This window comes from Hyperolius riggenbachi, chromosome 3 (assembly GCF_040937935.1).
Source record: "Hyperolius riggenbachi isolate aHypRig1 chromosome 3, aHypRig1.pri, whole genome shotgun sequence".
NCBI classification, from domain to species: domain Eukaryota; kingdom Metazoa; phylum Chordata; class Amphibia; order Anura; family Hyperoliidae; genus Hyperolius; species Hyperolius riggenbachi.
This window is the reverse complement of record NC_090648.1, coordinates 449765953-449783563: the sequence shown is the minus strand read 5'-3', so window position 1 is coordinate 449783563 and position 17611 is coordinate 449765953. Positions and strand designations below refer to the sequence as shown.

Here is a 17611-nt window from a genome sequence, read left to right as displayed (position 1 = left end):
TTTCTCCCTCAAAAGTGGGGAAAGAAAGTCACTGCGTCTTATAGTCCAAATGCAGGGAGTTCCTGACTTGTGAACGGCTGCCAATAGGAACCTCCAATCCGCCGCAATGGGGGACACAAAGGGACATAGTGGAGGACACAAGGAGGACAGGGGTGGACACATGGGGGACACAGGAGGACACAAGGGGGACACAAAGGGGCATAGTGGAGGACACAAGGGGGACATAGAGGAGGACACAAGGGGGGCACAGAGTAGGACACGAACTGGCATAGAGGAGGATACAAGGGGACAGAAAGGGGCACAGAGGAGGACACAAGCGGGACACAAAGGGGCATAGAAGAGAACACAAGGGGGACACAAAGGGGCATAGAGGAGGACACGGGGACACAAAGGGGCATAGAGGAGGATACAAGGGGAACACAAAGGGGCATAGAGGAGGACACAAAGGGGCATAGAGGAGGATACAAGGGGACACAAAGGGGCACAGAGGAGGACACAAGCGGGACACAAAGGGGCATAGAGGAGGACACAAAGGGGCATAGAGGAGGACACAAAGGGGCATAGAGGAGAATACAAGGGGGACACAAAGGGGCATAGAGGAGGACACAAAGGGGCATAGAGGAGAATACAAGGGGGACACAAAGGGGCATAGAGGAGGATATAAGGGGGACACAAAGGGGCACAGAGGAGGACATAAGCGGGGCACAAAGGGGAATAGCGGAGGACACAAGGGGGACACAAGAGGTATAAGGGGTCATGAGGTACAAACAAACAAACACAGAACATTTATATCGCGCTTTTCTCCTGGCGGACTCAAAGCGCCAGAGCTGCAGCCACTAGGACGCGCTCTATAGGCAGTAGCAGTGTTAGGGAGACTTGCCCAGGGTCTCCTACTGAATAGGTGCTGGCTTACTGAACAGGCAGAGCCGAGATTCGAACCCAGGTCTCCTGTGTCAGAGGCAGAACCCTTAACCATTACACTATCCAGCCACAAAGGAGGTATAATCCACAAGATGCCCCTTAACCATGGATGCGTCAGGTTTAGTATATATGTATTTTTACCCTGGTTTTGTCCTCTAAACCTAGGTGCGTCTTGTGGTCTGAAAAATACGGTAATTGTGCAGTTGCTTTCATGGGACCAAAGAACAATGTTATGTTTTCTTAGCTTATTTGCATAATTTTCAGAATTACATTTATTTGAACATAATTTACATTCATTTGATCATCATTAGTGAGTCGGTATCGCTTGGGTTGAGCTTGGGCCAGTTTCTATTCATGGAATAAACTCCAGCAGATGTTTGGGATGCTGGTTTGATCACAATTATCTTAAAAGAGGACCTGAACTCTTGCACACTACAGAGGGAAATCAGAGAGAAATATACCCTTTATGTATTTAGAGAGTTTAGCCTAATTCCTCCTCATCTGGGACTAATCACAAGTTGTAATTTGGTCTCCCAGCAGCTAATTTGTAAACACAGGATGTTATCCCAATGTCTGCTTCCATGAAAGCAGGAAGTAGACACTTTACAGATTTATTGCAGGATTTGTATCAGCAGAACAAATAAATGTTTTTCTTTAAAAGTTAGTATGTTGTTGCTTATCTTTTAAAGCAGAAATTAAGTTCTGAGTTCAGGTCCGCTTTAACTGTAACTATTTGTCTCTATCAGCACCACTTTAAATTACACTGCAAGAGCCTCTATGTCTTTATGAATCACAATCCCCTTGGTGGTAATGGGAGGAGGACAGCGTTGAAGCATAAAGAGGCAATTTAAAAACAAGGAGCGCTATTCAATTACATTTATTCCTGAGTTTTCTCCCAGGAGATATTTCCATTCCTCAACAATAAAGCATCTTTTAAAGGACATCTGTAACTTAAAGTGGTCTGAAACTCAGCATTTCCTCTTTACTCTTAACCTCCTTAGCGGTAATCCCGAGTCACGCTCGGGATAGTAATCCACAACTCAGAGCGGTAATCCCGAGCCTGAGTGAGTTATATGATGGGCTGCTGCAGATCTCCTGTACTATGTTTTTTTTCTTCTTGTTTTTAGGGTCTTAAAGCTTGTGAAAAAATTGCACGGCTTTTAGACCCTAAATCTGGAAATAATCATAATGCCAGGCAGGTTAAAGATTATTTACAGCCTTTAAAGCAGGCATGTCAAATTTGTCCTTTGAGAGCCGAGATCCTCACACATTTTTGACATGGCTGAAATGAATTGATGAGTCTGAATTGGGAAAGGTGTGGTCCTTCAGGTAGAACACATCCCTCTCTCTCGGTCCATCCTAAACACTGGCATGGATCTGGCCCTCGAGGCCTGGAGTTCAACACCTGTGCATTTAAGGAAACCAGAGCTGAGATAAGCTAAAAGTTTTATACATACCTTGGGCTTCCTCCAGCCCCATGCGCATGGATCGCTCCCACGTCGACGTACTCAGTCCTCTCCCTCTTCGGTACCGGGTCCCATAACTTCAGCCAGTCACAGCCAGTCTGTGCAAAAGAAGTACAGCTTCTACGTATCTCCCCGAGAGACTCTTTTCTTTGCTACTAATGTTCTATTCAATATCCCAACTACACATACAATTTATATCACAAGTTATTTTTTCGATTCAGCGTCTTTTTTATTGAATAGGGGTCAGTGTGAGGACATTTTTCCACCAAAGTGTATCACGATTCTGCCCTATTTGCTCATAGGAGGCACCGGGGTGTAACAAAAACCCCATATCTATATGAATGATGTAGATCCAGTAGTACCAGTAAACTGTAACATCGTATTTCTTACATTCCAACTATGCTAAATAATGTAACAGAAGACTTTATATATAGCAGAACCCTTACCCTATAAATTAGAGGATTATTTTAGACCTGGTGAAAAATGTGCAATGAGAAAATAAGTATTACACCCCCCAAAATGGGTTTATTGGTTCCTTTTTAGAAAAATACTGCTGTCAGCTTACTCTAACCATCCTCTGCTTAGGAAATAACTATTTATACATGCTGCATATGAGGCCGCCACTTTGTTGGGCAACAGATAGCAACTTAGCAAGTCCCATCGGTCAAGCTAAAAAGCAAGGTTTGTTGGGACCATTCAAAATACAGCTCTCTCTACATGGGAGAACTATCTCCATTTCCCGATGTGAAGAGGTTGAAGCAGTCGTAGATTGTTCCACTGATCATCCTGGAATCTTCTTCATGTCATACAGGTTTCTGCTCTACACCCTTTAGTACAAACGTTCCTTTCTATCTCAAATTCTGGAAACAGATACTGTAGCCATCCTTGGCACTGATTATGATGTAGGTGTTCAAGCGTAATACCGCCAGACATGTACCTGTGCTGCTATAATAAATGTGCCCTTTCTGCTCTTTTTATTACAGAATGACCTAGCTGCTGATAAGGATGGAACTCTGCAATATATGCTTAAGGCCACTACTGATGTGCTGGTAAAGAAACTTTGAAATACAATAATAAATCAATATACAGTATATATGCATATACTATATAATATATATATATATATATATATATATATATATATATATATATATATATATATATATATATATATATATATATATATATATATATATATATATACAGTGGGTTGCAAAAGTATTTGGCCCCCTTGAAGTTTTCCACATTTTGTCACATTACTGCCACAAACATGCATCAATTTTATTAAAATTCCACATGAAAGACCAATACAAAGTGGTGTACAAGTGAGGAGTGGATCGAAAATCATACATCATTCCGAACATTTTTTACAAATAAATAACTGCAAAATGGGGTGTGCGTAATTATTCGGCCCCCTGAGTCAATACTTTGTAGAACCACCTTTTGCTGCAATTACAGCTGCCAGTCTTTTAGGGTACGTCTCTACCAGCTTTGCACATCTAGAGACTGAAATCCTTGCCTATTCTTCTTTGCAAAACAGCTCCAGCACAGTCAGATTAGATGGACAACGTTTGTGAACAGCAGTTTTCAGATCTTGCCACAGATTCTCAATTGGATTTAGATCTGGACTTTGGCTGGGCCATTTTAACACATGGATATGTTTTGTTTTAATCCATTCCATTGTTGCCCTGGCTTTATATTTAGGGTCATTGTCCTGCTGGAAGGTGAACCTCCGCCCCAGTCTCAAGTATTTTGCAGACTCCAAGAGGTTTTCTTCCAAGTTTGTCCTGTATTTGGCTCCATCCATCTTCCCATCAACTCTGACCAGCTTCCCTGTCCCTACTGAAGAGATGCACCCCCCGAGCATGATGCTGCCACCACCATATTTGACAGTGGGGATGGTGTGTTCAGAGTGATGTGCAGTGTTAGTTTTCTGCCATACATAGCGTTTTGCATTTTGGCCAAAAAGTTCCATTTTGATCTCATCTGACCAGAGCACCTTCTTCTACATGGTTGCTGTGTCCCCCACATGGCTTGTGGCAAACTGCAAACTGGACTTCTTATGCTTTCTGTTAACAATGCCTTTCTTCTTGCCACCCTTCCATAAAGGCCAACTTTGTACATTGCATGACTGATAGTTATCCTATGGACAGAGTCTCCCACCTGAGCTGTAGATTTCTGCAGCTCGTCCAGAGTCACCATGGGCCTCTTGACTGCATTTCTGTTCAGCGCTCTCCTTGTTAGTGAGTTTAGGTGACGGCCTTGTCTTGGTAGGTTTACAGTTGTGCCATACTCCTTCCATTTCTGAATGATCGCTTGAACAGTGCTCCGTGGGATGTTCAAGGCTTTGGAAATCTTTTTGTAGCCTAAGCCTGCTTTAAATTTCTCAATAACTTGATCCCTGACCTGTCTTGGACCTGTCTTGTGTGTTCTTTGATATTGCTCCCAATATTCTCTTAGACTACCTCTGAGGCCGTCACAGAACAGCTGTATTTGTACTGACATTAGATTACACACAGGTGCACTCTATTTAGTCATTAGCACTCATCAGGCAATGGCTTTAGGCAACTGACTGCACTCAGATCAAAGGGGGCCGAATAATTATGCACACACCACTTTGCAGTTATTTATTTGTAAAAAATGTTTGGAATCATGTATGATTTTCGTTCCACTTCTCATGTGTACACCACTTTGTGTTGGTCTTTCATGTGGAATTCCAATACAATTGATTCATGTTTGTGGCAGTAATATGACAAAATGTGGAAAACTTCAAGGGGGCCGAATACTTTTGCAACCCACTGTATATATATGTATGTGTACATATCTATCGCTAATATTATAAATGCGAAAGTTTGAATGTTTGGATGTTTGTTACTCAATCACACAACAATGGCTGATTTGAATAAAACTTGGCACACACATAGTACATTACCTGGAATAACATATAGGATATTTTTTATTCCCATAACCAAAAAGTGGGCGGAGACAAATACAAATTTCACTGGGAAAATGTAAACAGCAGCCATTCTTACACAGTTAATGGTAGGGTTCTCAAACTTTGTACAGTTGGTCGCTGGGTGACTGGGATTAATAGTCAGAAAAGAGGGTGGAGCCTAAAAAAGCCAATCAAAATTCACCTTTGGATTTTTAAGAGGAATATTTCATTGCTGTCATTCTTGCACTGTTAGTGGCACAATCCTCAAACCTGTTACAGTTTGTCATTGGGTGACTGGAGTTCAAATTCAGAAAAGGGGGTGGAGCCACAGCCAATCAGATTTGTTTCATTTCAATGCAAATTATTGATACCAAAAAACGCAAAGCTCACAAACTTGGTCATTGAGTAATTGTGTGTTAGGGTTATAAAAAGCGGGCGGAGCCAACACCAGCCAAATACATACCGGGGCAACGCTGGGCCATCAGTATATATATATATATATATATATATATATATATATATATATATATATATATATATATGAACTTCATCCTAATCAGTAGCTGATACCCCCATTCCCTCCAGAAATCTTTTTATTTTCTCAAACGGATCATTGGGGGTTCTGTATGGCTGATATTGAGGTGAAACCCCTCCCACAGTGTGATGTCAGGACCATGGTTCTGACATCACACTGTGGGAGCCTTGTTGCATTGTGGGAAATAACAGCTGTTTACAACTGCCAAAAAAAAGCAAGCAACATCCCCTTCCACTGACATCACCTGCCAGCAGTAAAAATGTCACCATATGATAAATGTCAGAATGTAAATCAGGGAGAGAAAAGATTTTACAATGGGCAAACACTGACTAAATCATTTATACATATATTTTTTTTGTAAAATTGAAACACTTTTTTTATTACATTATTTTCACTGGAGTTCCTCTTTGTGTAAAAGGACCTTCGTTTATGTGGTTGTCAACTTGTCAAGAGTAGTGGAGTTAGGAATTCGGACCTACAAAATGAGAGTGGCATCCATAAAACCTATAAAAGATTCCAACTCTTACAGTCTATCAATTTTTTGTTCTATCTGTGATCGGAGAGATTCCCCATCACTTCTGATAAAGTAATATGTAAAAGATGGACATATAGTAGAATATAGTAAAATATTCAGGATACCCAATTTTTACATGAATTATCCTGGTTTCAGCATCAGAAACACTCCTTATGTCTATGTATTATTGTATATTAGTATGTAGCTCCGCCCTGCCAGTGTTGCTTAGACTAGGCTGTTTATCTATGTGGAATTCTTCTCCCAGGGCATTATTTATTCTGGCTTCAGAACACACAGTAAACAAACATTCTGCAGTGATGCACCTGCCAGCAGTAAAAATGGCACCTCCTGAGATACATTTTATAATGTAAATCAGGGTGATGAAATATTGGGCAGACTCTGACTGAATAAATTACAAAATAAATATTGTAAAAAAATAAGTAATTTTACTCATTACATTCTATTCAGTAAAGTTCCTCTGAAAAAGGGAATAGTGGGATGCGTTCTGTTCTATCCTCCACTAACTCTTGCCACTGCTCAAGTGCTGTATTGCTATAATGCCATAAAGGACCACTATTGCAAAAAAAAAAAAAAAATCAAAACATTTAAATACACGTAAACACAGACAAATAAGAAATATGTTTCTTCCAGAGTAAAATGGCATACAATAATTTTTTTCCTTCTCTTTTGCTGTCTCTTGAAAATAAAAAAAAAATACCTTTTATGGCTAGCAGCACCAGGAAAGAATTATGTTTTAACTAGAGGTTAGGTCTCTTCCGTGGGGGCACCTCATTGCCGTGGAAGAGTCTAGTAGGGAATAATTTGTGCACATATTATTTATGCTGCAGCTAACACCCTCCTTTGCTGTACCTGTTTTGAATGCAAGCTGTGTAATTTGCCTGTTTTTCGTGCTCTGCACAATGATGCAGGTAGTGTATTCGGGTGCAAGCGCTGCCAATCTCTCCTACTGTACAAAACAAACCTTAGTATACTTATAGCAAGCTGCATCCATATGCTTCAGCTTGCATTGATATTTTTAGAGTAGGGATTAGTGCATACTTTGCATGTGATTTGTATTAAAGGTGTGAATTTTTGCCGTGGGGGGGGGGGGGGGGGATCTGCACACCTCCGTTGGTTTCATTTCATTTGCAGCCTTGGGGTGCTGTCAATTGTTTTGCTGTCACTTTTCTCCTATGTTGATGTCTCTTACAGTAGTTGGAGAAATGTGACAGAAATGTCATGTTTGTGACAAGTCCATCTCCTCATAGGGGATTTTGAGTATTTAAAGGGAACCCGAGGTGGGTTTGAAGAATATTATCTACAGTATATACAGAGGCTGGATCTGCCTATACAGCTCAGCCTCTGTCGCTATCCCAAACCCCCCTAAGGTCCCCCTGCACTCTGCAATCCCTCATAAATCACAGCCTCGCTGTCGTCACACAGCATGTCGCAGCGGGCTGTGTTTTTCGCTATAGTGCCAGTCTGCTGCTCTCCCCACCTCCTGCAGAACTCCAGTCCCCGTCTGCCTCCCTCCCCTCCCCGCTGATTAGAGGGAAGGGAGGGGGGCAGGGACCAGAGCTCTGCAGGAGGCGGGGGAGCAGCCGAGACTGACACTACAGATGTAAACACAGTACGCACAGCACGGCTGTGATCTATGTCTGATTGCAGAGTGCAGGGGGACATTAGGGGGGTTTGGAATAGCAACAGAGGCTGGGCTGTATAGGCAGATCCAGCCTCTGTATGTAGATAACATTCTTCAAACACACCTCGGGTTCTCTTCAATTTATTCTTTACAAAAGCACTCCCTGGAAAAGAACTATACAAAGATGCAGACCACCCCCTTCCTGTTTTCACACTATTCTGGTAGTTGGACTGAGCAACTGCCATTTGCTAAGGGATTTTGAAAATAAAGAAAACCCTGAGAATCTCCCAAGAGGAGATGAGCTAGTGCAAAGCCTGTCAGTTCTGTCAGATTTTTACTACCTACTGTAAGCAACAGCAACATAGGAGAAAAATTATTTGCAGCACATTTTACTCTGGCAGAAATGTACTTTTGATGTATGTGTTCTCATGTATTTTAAACTTTACATTTTTTTGTGATAGTGGTTCTTTAACAGTTTTGCCCCAGCAGCAACACAAGATGAACAGCTTATTACTCCAAGAGAGACAGGTCTTCCAATACTGTATATTACATGTAGAAGTACCTGTCTGTACATATACAGACACTAGAGGGAGATGGTATGTTAAAATGGAAATTTAAATATGTGTATGTATGTGTGTGTTTTGGTGTTTAGCATGTTTAATTAGCAGTTATGAACTTCTTTTCATACATATTGCAGGGTTCTCTTAACCTTGGAACCTTAACTACACCTTCCGGTAGACCAGTGGTAAGACACATATGCCAATTGTAGATTTTAATCACATTTGTAACAAGTTAAAGAAATTAAAGGAACTCTATCAAAGTTAGCTAAAATTCTAAATGCCCCATACAGTATATGCCCAGTAATTACTAGCAAATAGCAATACAAGCAATTTTTTCACCTTTTCATTTGTGCAAAAAAAAAAAAAGGACAGAGGAGAGTCCTCACTGTGGGGATTACTATGGAGGACTGTGTCCAGCACATCCAGCATACAGAGACAGTCCTCACCAGCAGTAATACTTTGAGTAAAATGAGTTCAGAATGATAGAAAGCAGAAATATACCTTCAAATACTTTGTAAATAACATCAGCTGCAGCTGTGTGCCTGATCCTATCTCTGTCTCTCTCTGTGCCCTAGCAGTGTAAAGTAAACAGTTTACAGCCAGGGAGAAGTGTAACCTAGCTACATAGTACAGATCTGCCTCCCCCTCCCCCCAATGCCGATACAAAATTGTTACAAACAGCTGGTAAACACAGCATTTTTTTTCATACAGGCTGTGATGAGAGACCTCTGAAAAGCTTTTTAGTGTTGCTGGCTAACATCTCTACAGAAATATGGGGTTTACAGAAAAACTGTTCCTTTGATAGTTGTTCTTTAAACTGAAGCTATGTACACACCTTTAATTTCTGTTCCCCGGTAGGGATCGGGGCTTGATCCTTCGGATGACAGTTTGTGGCAGAGTTCTATACAAACTTGTCTCTAGCCTGCAGGCAGAACCTCTGTACACACACACACGCTTAATTCTTGCCCGAGGTGGTCTTTATGATCTGGTGTCTGTATGCAGCTTTAGTGTAAAGGTATCTATCAATGATACCATCCTGACTGTACAAATGTATGTAGTAGAAATGTAAACTGACTGAATATGAATGTATACTTCAGGTATTCCCTCATATTACATAAAGGTTGTAAGATTGTACAGTCAGGATTGTATCATTAATGGGCATCATATGGCTGCATACTCTACAGAGCAACAAACTTGCTTGCAGTGCTGGTTTCCCTATGTGGAGCTTTTGTGGGAGATTGAAGGCCACATCAAATGACACCGTTTTAAGGGTACCTAAAGTGAAATAAAAGTTGCCAGTTTAATTTACCTGGGGCTTCTTCCAGCCTCCTGTAGTCCTTCTGGCCCCTCACCGTCATTTTTGCTCTGCTCTGTTCAACAGCAGTGCCTTTCTGAAAGCTGGCCACCTGAGCCAGTGGCAGGCTACTGCGCATGCGCACCTCCTCGATTGGACCCCCATTGTCAGGAGTGTACGGCACATGCACAGATGCAATTTTTACAGCTGCACAAGTGCAGAATGCTCCCGTCCTTGGGAATGCCAACAAGAGGTGCACAGCTCGGGCCTGCTCATGCAGCTTTTGGAGGGCCACAGCTGCTGATTGAAGCAGAGAGGAACATCTGTGCGGGAGCGGGAGAACTACAGGGGGCTGGAGGAAGCCCGAAGTAAGTAAAACCGGCCATCATTATTTAACTTCGTTTCCTTTAAGCCTGGTACACACATGTAATTTTGATTGGCCAATGGCTGACCACTTTTACCACCTCCATATACAATGAGAGCCAACAGATTCTGAATACTATGAACAGATTGTCCAGGCAAGTGCTCATACTACATGGAAGTGGTAAAATTGTCCACTCAAGATTGGATGTGTGTACCAGGCTTTATGGTTCCATCGATTCCCGATACATTTTCAATTAAATATATTGGAATTTATCACTATCCTATTACAGTTCAGCCAGAGAAGCATCAACCAACTTAGCATTTCGGGTGGTAATTGACCCGTGTATCATAGGCCCGGATTTACATCACAGGACCCTGTAGGTACCGATATCCTGGCACCCTAGCCTTCACCCCCCATGAATCTACAAACACCAGTGTGCTGGCTGGCCCAGCTGTTGTTTCTCCCTTACTTCCCTTGCATCTCATAGTTAGGTATATGTGCCCCTTAGAATTAGGTATCCAGAGCTATCCTCAGTATTAAGTAGCTAGAGGTGCCCCCAACTGAAGGGAGATCTGGTCTGTGGAATGCCAGACTCGGGTGAGTAACCTCTCATTTATGCTCTGCTCGGGACTCTGCATAGGAAAGGAGGGAGGGAGTCACTTGGGGAGGGGAGTAAGCTGCCTTTCCATCAACAGGCGCCTGTAGGCACGTGCCTATAGTGCCTTATGGTAAATCCGGCCTTGCGTGTATGCTGAACCTAACTCAAAGTAACAACCAGAAAAAATAGGAATTTATCCTTTACTGATTTGTAGAGTTGGGCCGAACGGTTCGGCTGCGAACGGTTCCATGCGAACTTCCATGGTTCGCGTTCGCGTCCCGCAGGCGAACGTTTGCGCAAGTTTGGTTCGCCCCATAATGCACCATGGAGGGTCAACTTTGACCCTCTACATCACAGTCAGCAGGCCCAGTGTAGCCAATTAGGCTACACTAGCCCCTGGAGCCCCACCCCCCTTATATAAGGCAGGCAGCGGCGGCCATTACGGTCACTCGTGTGCCTGCATTAGTGAGAGTAGGGCAAGCTGCTGCAGACTGTCTCTCATAGGGAAAGATTAGTTAGGCTTAGCTTGTTCCTGGCTGCATACCTGTTCTGTTCAGTGAGCCCACTGCATACCTGTTCAGTGAACCTGCCACTGCATACCTGTTCTGTGAACCCACCACTGCATACCTGTTCTGTGAACCCACCACTGCATACCTGTTCAGTGAACCTGCCACTGCATACCTGTTCTGTGAACCCACCACTGCATACCTGTTCTGTGAACCCACCACTGCATACCTGTTCAGTGAACCCACCACTGCATACCTGTTGTGTTCAGTGAACCTGCCACTGCATACCTGTTTTGTGAACCTGCCACTGCATACCTGTTCTGTTCAGTGGACCCGCCACTGTATACCTGTTCTGTTCAGTGAACCCGCCACTGTATACCTGTTTAGTGAACCCGCCACTGCATACCTGTTGTGTTCAGTGAACCCGCCACTGTATACCTGTTCTGTTCAGTGAACCCGCCACTGCATACCTGTTCTGTTCAGTGAACCTGCCACTGTATACCTGTTCTCTTCAGTGAACCCGCCACTGTATACCTGTTCAGTGAACCCGCCACTGCATACCTGTTGTGTTCAGTGAACCCGTCACTGTATACCTGTTCTGTTCAGTGAACCCGCCACTGTATACCTGTTCAGTGAACCCGCCACTGCATACCTGTTGTGTTCAGTGAACCCACCACTGTATACCTGCCCTTAAAACGGGTGATTTTGATTTCTGCCCTTAAAACGCTGCTTTGCGTCAAATCCAGATTTTTCCCGGGGACTTTTGGCGTGTATCCCACTCCGCCATTCCCCCCTCCAGGTGTTAGACCCCTTGAAACATCTTTTCCATCACTTTTGTGGCCAGCAGAATTTTTTTTTCTTCCAAAGTTCGCCTCCCCATTGAAGTCTATTGCGGTTCGCGAACTTTTCCGCGAACCGAACGTTCCGCGGAAGTTCGCGAACCCGGTTCGCGAACCTAAAATCGGAGGTTCGGCCCAACTCTACTGATTTGTTCTGAATATCCTGACATCAGATATGTTATGGTACTTTGTACATTATGAAGACAACCCGATTCATCTAAAATGTTCAACTCTTGTTTCCTTTATACAGCGACCACTCGTTGAAAAAGTATCCAAATATCTTGTGAGTATAATATGTGGAAAATGGTGGCACTGGTGCATAAAAATGCATATTTATAAAAATCAAGCTATATATATATATATATATATATATATATATATACAGTATATATCTATATCTCTATCTATATATATATATCTATATCTCTATCTATATATCTATCTATCTATATCTCTATCTTACTAATATTATAAGTGCAACAGTCAGTTTGGATGTTTGTTACTCCATTAGGCAACAATGGCTGAACGGATTTGAATGTAACTTGGCACACACATAGTACATTACCTGGAATAACATATAGGATGCTTTTTACCCCCATAACCAAAAAGTAGACAGAGACACAGAGGCAAATACAAATTTCACTGGGAAAATGTAAACTGCAGTCATTCTTACACTGTTAATGGAAGGCAGGGATGCTCAAATTCGACCCGGGAGACATCCGGATAGTCGCTATCCGGATATCTCCCAATAAAGCTGTGCCGGGGGGGGGGGGGGGGGGGGGCGGGGAGGGGGAGGGAGAGTGGCGGGGGGTTCAATCCAACCAGAATGACGCCTTCTTTTGTCTGTACACGTTGCTCCAAGCACCCGGAAGGAGGAAGTGTTTGTAGTTACGTGACCGGCGCATGAGGCGCTTGGAGCGCATCGTGGGAGGCAACGCGTACGTAACCCCCTTCGCACAGCTTTATTGGGAGATATACGGATAGCAACTATCCGGATGTCTCCCGGGTCGGATTTGAGCATCCCTGATGGTAGGGTTCTCAAACTTTGCACAGCTGGTTACTGGGTCACTGGGATTAGTATTCAGAAAAGTGGGTGGAACCTACAAAAGCCAATCAAAATTCACCTTTTTATTTTCAAGGGGAATATTTAATTGCTGCCATTCTTGCACTGTTAATGGCACAAGCCTCAAACCTGGTACAATTGGTCATTGGGTGACTGGGGTTCAAATTCAGAAAAGGAGGTGGAGCCGCAGCCAATCAGATTTGTTTCATTCCAACACCAGCCAAATACATGCCTGGGCAACGCCGGGCAATCAGCTAGTTTATACAGTATATGTATATATACAGTATATATATATATATATATATATATATATATATATATATATATGCCAGGGGATGAGCAGCACAAACCAAATTTTATGCAATTCTGTGCAAAGCATGCACGCAGCACTGGAGGTCCCCAGACTCCATAAGAAACATACAAATACAGAGGGGCTGCAGCACACTCTGTATTTGTGTGTGTATATATATATATATATATATATATATATATATATATATATATATATATATATATATATATATATATATATATATATATATATATATATATATGTGTGTGTGTGTGTGTGTGTGTGTGTGTGTGTGTGTGTGTGTATGTATGTTTGCTCCTATTCTATAAATCAGTTTTGAAAATAAAAATTATATTGGTTGGTGTGTACAAAACCTTAGGACCGGTTTCACATCTGTAACTGGTGTTTTCAATGTGCCTCTATCGTATGATTGCACCGCAACCCTAAATAAAAGTCTTGTAGATCCTTGCGGTAATGCATATTAATGTAATTCATGGTGTAAAAATCGTGGAGTGGAGGAGCACTCAGTAAAAGGAGAAATTCCTGCGTTCCTGCAAGTCAAAGGTCTCAGTACCAATGAGGCCCATACAGCATGCATACAAAAAAGGCTGGCACCACAGAATAAAAATGAGCTCTTTATTGAAATCCCATTAAATGACATAATAGTCAAAAAAATAGGCTTCGGTGGCAAAGCCTATTTTTGTGACTATTATGTCATTTTAATGGCATTTCAATAAAGAGCTTATTTTTATTTGTATGCATGCTGTAATTCATGTTGTAAACAGGGCCGGATTACCGACCAGGCAACAAAATCAGTCGCTTGGGGCCCCATTCAGAGTCAAAGGGGCCCCATCAGCACATAAACCAGCCCTCGCCATCCTGTCAGCAGTGGCTGGATGGTATAATGGTTAAAGGGACTCTGAGCAGTGCAGTAACTATGGAAAGATGCATATCATTTTAAAGCTCTCTTTCTCCTCTTTCCAATGATACATAAACCGCCACCCTATGCCTTTTAGTTTTCGCTATTTTCGCGATCGAAATCGCGGCCATGGCAATTTCTTTCTCCAAAGTCGGCAGATCGATTCAGCACAATGCAATGAAATATAAGGAACCAAGGGGGATATAATTGCAAACATCATGCTGGTAGGTGTGAGGATGTAATTAATTAGTTGTGGGTATGCTTAAAGGCATACCCACAGGCACTGCTCGGAGTCCCTTTAAGGGCTCTGCCTCTGACACAGGAGACCAGGGTTCGAATCTCGGCTCTGCCTGTTCAGTAAGCCAGCACCTATTCAGTAGGAGACCGTAGGCAAGTCTCTCTAACACTGCTACTGCCTATAGGGCACGTCCTAGTGGCAGCAGCTCTGGCGCTTTGAGTCCGCCAGGAGAAAAGCGCGATATAAATGTTATTTGTCTTGTCTTGTCTTGTCAAATGATGCCGTGCACTGCTGATTGTCTTCAGAACCAGGCTCTCCTCCTAGGTCCCCCTCCTGCTACTGTGTGCTCTGCTGCTGCCCATTCCTCCCTCCCTTCCCACAGAGAACCACAGCTGCAGCAGATGGCAAACGCTCACTCACCTATCCATGATCCAAGCGATAGAGATCCCGTCATCTGAAACCCATCTGTCTCTTCTACAGTGCAGCCGCTCGCTCTGAACTTCCTGATTCTCAGATCAGACAGGAAGTAGGAAGTAGTAATAGTAGTAGTAACAGAGCGGAAGCACTCTAGAGGAGACAGATGGGCTCCGGATGACGGGACCTCTATTGCTTGGATCGCAATAGGTGAATGGGAGTCATCTAGTGCTGTCATTCTCCCCCGCTGTGGCTGCCTTCTCTGCTGGACTATCATATTCACTGGGATGGAGGCTGTATGGTGGCTGTCTAGTTTGGGAGGAAATCGGTTGTTCGGTGGTGGGGGTGGTTATGTAATTCTGTCTGGGGAACGGCTTCTGGTTTGGCGGTGTCCAGAGCTTTCTGCTATTGCCAGGCTGGAGATGCAGGGGGTAAGTACTGCTGTGATATCTGGCGCCCTCTTCACAGGGGTGCCCCAGCCCCTGAGTGCAAATGTCCCAGCCATTCATCTCTCACTCTGCATTTTGCCGCTGCTATTCCCTGCATTGTGCATCCACAAGGAGTAGCTTGGCTGCCCCGGTGTGTGCGGCATGTTGCTGTGCAGCTGCATCTTCTGATTCTATTACGACATGATGGGGGGGCCTAAATCCGTTACTTTGCTTAGGGCCCCATATAGCCTTAATCCGGCTCTGGTTGTAAATATACCTAGGGCTTGATTCACTAAACCGTGGTAACTCATAGAACGGCCGCGCTAGCTTTTTTGAGCGTGTTTTTGCACACAATCACGAATTTTTGCGCGCAATCACGAATTTTTGCACGCAATGGCGAACTTTTCGCCTGCAATTGCATGCGAAAATTCAGTTTACGCGCAAAATCGCTAGCGCGGCCGTGCTATGAGTTAGCACGGTTTAGAGAATCAAGCCCCATGAGTGAGGCTCTCTACCACTCACTTCTTGTGGCAGAAATACGTATTGCAAGCAAGTGTATTGACAAATTTTGCTTCAGTGCATGCGCACTGCAACGCTAAAAAGTAAAAATATTTGCGGTACCATTGACTTTCATGACTTCTGGCTTTAACGTACGTCACCACAGATGCTGGCCCATAACGCGCTGTTGCCCTAGCTGTAATTTGCCTACTTCCACCGCATTACATCATATCAGGTATGAAATGTTCCATAGACTTTCATTGCTGTAGCGTTACCCTGCGTTACAAATGGGTAATGCATTGCAATGAAAATGTGCTAGTGTGAAAGGGACCTAAAGAGTAAAAGCATTGTACAACATTCTGCAACTCTACCCCCCCCCCCTCCCCCGTCCCCAGCTTTATCCACAAATTTCCATATCTACGAGGTACATACTACTTGTACGGCAAAATTAATAATGCCTATTTTTTACCCCGCCCACTTCCCTTCCCTTTTAGAGGACAGGTGTCTCATGCCCAGATGTCAGATCAGTGACATTTAGAAAGGTAAGGCCAGTGCACAGCAGAAAGCGATAGCGTAATCGCAAACGCTCAGCGCTTTTGAAGTGATTTTTCAGAGCGATTCTAGGCATGTGCCTAGCAATTTTCTAATTATGCCTAGTGATTTTTGGAGCGTTTTGGTGTAGCATTATTTAAGTTTTTGTTACAGTAGAGCTGGAACTGAACAGCTTCTGTAACAACAAACACTTGGAAAATCACTCTGATCCAGCGCTTTTCAGAGCGATTTTCCACTTTCCTATACTTAACATTAAAGCTCAGAAATGCTGCAGGACCCGCGTTTGCGTTTGGGAAAAAACACATCGCTCCGGTGTTATCCATCCCATTCAAATACATCAGCCAAGCGCTTTTTAAAATGCTAGCGTTTTTTGTAAAGGTGCACATACACATCAGATCTTCTGAATCTGATCCTAAGCTAAATACTCACCTGAAGTTGGATTGGGGAACCTCACAGCGACCCCTTCCAACAAATGAGGTTCCCCGATTCATCTTCCGAACCTGCAGGAACACGCAACGGCACACAGGTGAGAACGGGAGATCAAACGATTGCAGTACTTTGCACAGGAGCCATCGGGGATCTTAAAGATACCATCCGTTGTGACGGTTGTTATTACCAAACATTGTTTGTGTAATCGCACGCCTGTGCATACCTCATGAGATCGCGAAAACGACTACCCGTCGCTCACAAAATCATCGCTTGTCGGAAAAATCGATGTAAACATCACAAAGTGGGTACGGGCCTATAGAGGGGTTGAATCCTTTCACCCACTACACATAGTTTTTCATGAAATCCATTGAATTACAACATTGCACCATTTGATGGAATGCAGGACTATGGGCTATCGATTAACCATCGCTGCTGCACCAGCCTCTATCAATCAAGATTGTCCGTCTAGTCAGCTCGATAATTTTGATTGATTTTCAGCAAAAATCTCTAAAAAGTTTTCTAAAAATTACGATCAATGTGGCATGTTGTGCTAAAGACTATCGGCGAATTCCATCTCAGTGATCAAATCTGCTGGGAATGTTGG

General features: G+C 43.2%; 1 protein-coding gene across 4 annotated transcripts in view; it reads left to right on the top strand.

Annotated features, from left to right (window-relative positions):
* Positions 1 to 17611, top strand: part of LOC137561661 (WAG22 antigen-like) — a 133801-nt gene that overhangs the window by 101200 nt on the left and 14990 nt on the right. For all 4 annotated transcript variants that reach the window (XM_068272982.1, XM_068272981.1, XM_068272980.1 and 1 more), the window contains exons 6-8: positions 3371 to 3436; positions 8711 to 8758; positions 12425 to 12457. In XM_068272982.1, the coding sequence (XP_068129083.1) occupies positions 3371 to 3436; positions 8711 to 8758; positions 12425 to 12457 (147 nt within the window). The remainder of the gene's footprint in view (positions 1 to 3370; positions 3437 to 8710; positions 8759 to 12424; positions 12458 to 17611) is intronic.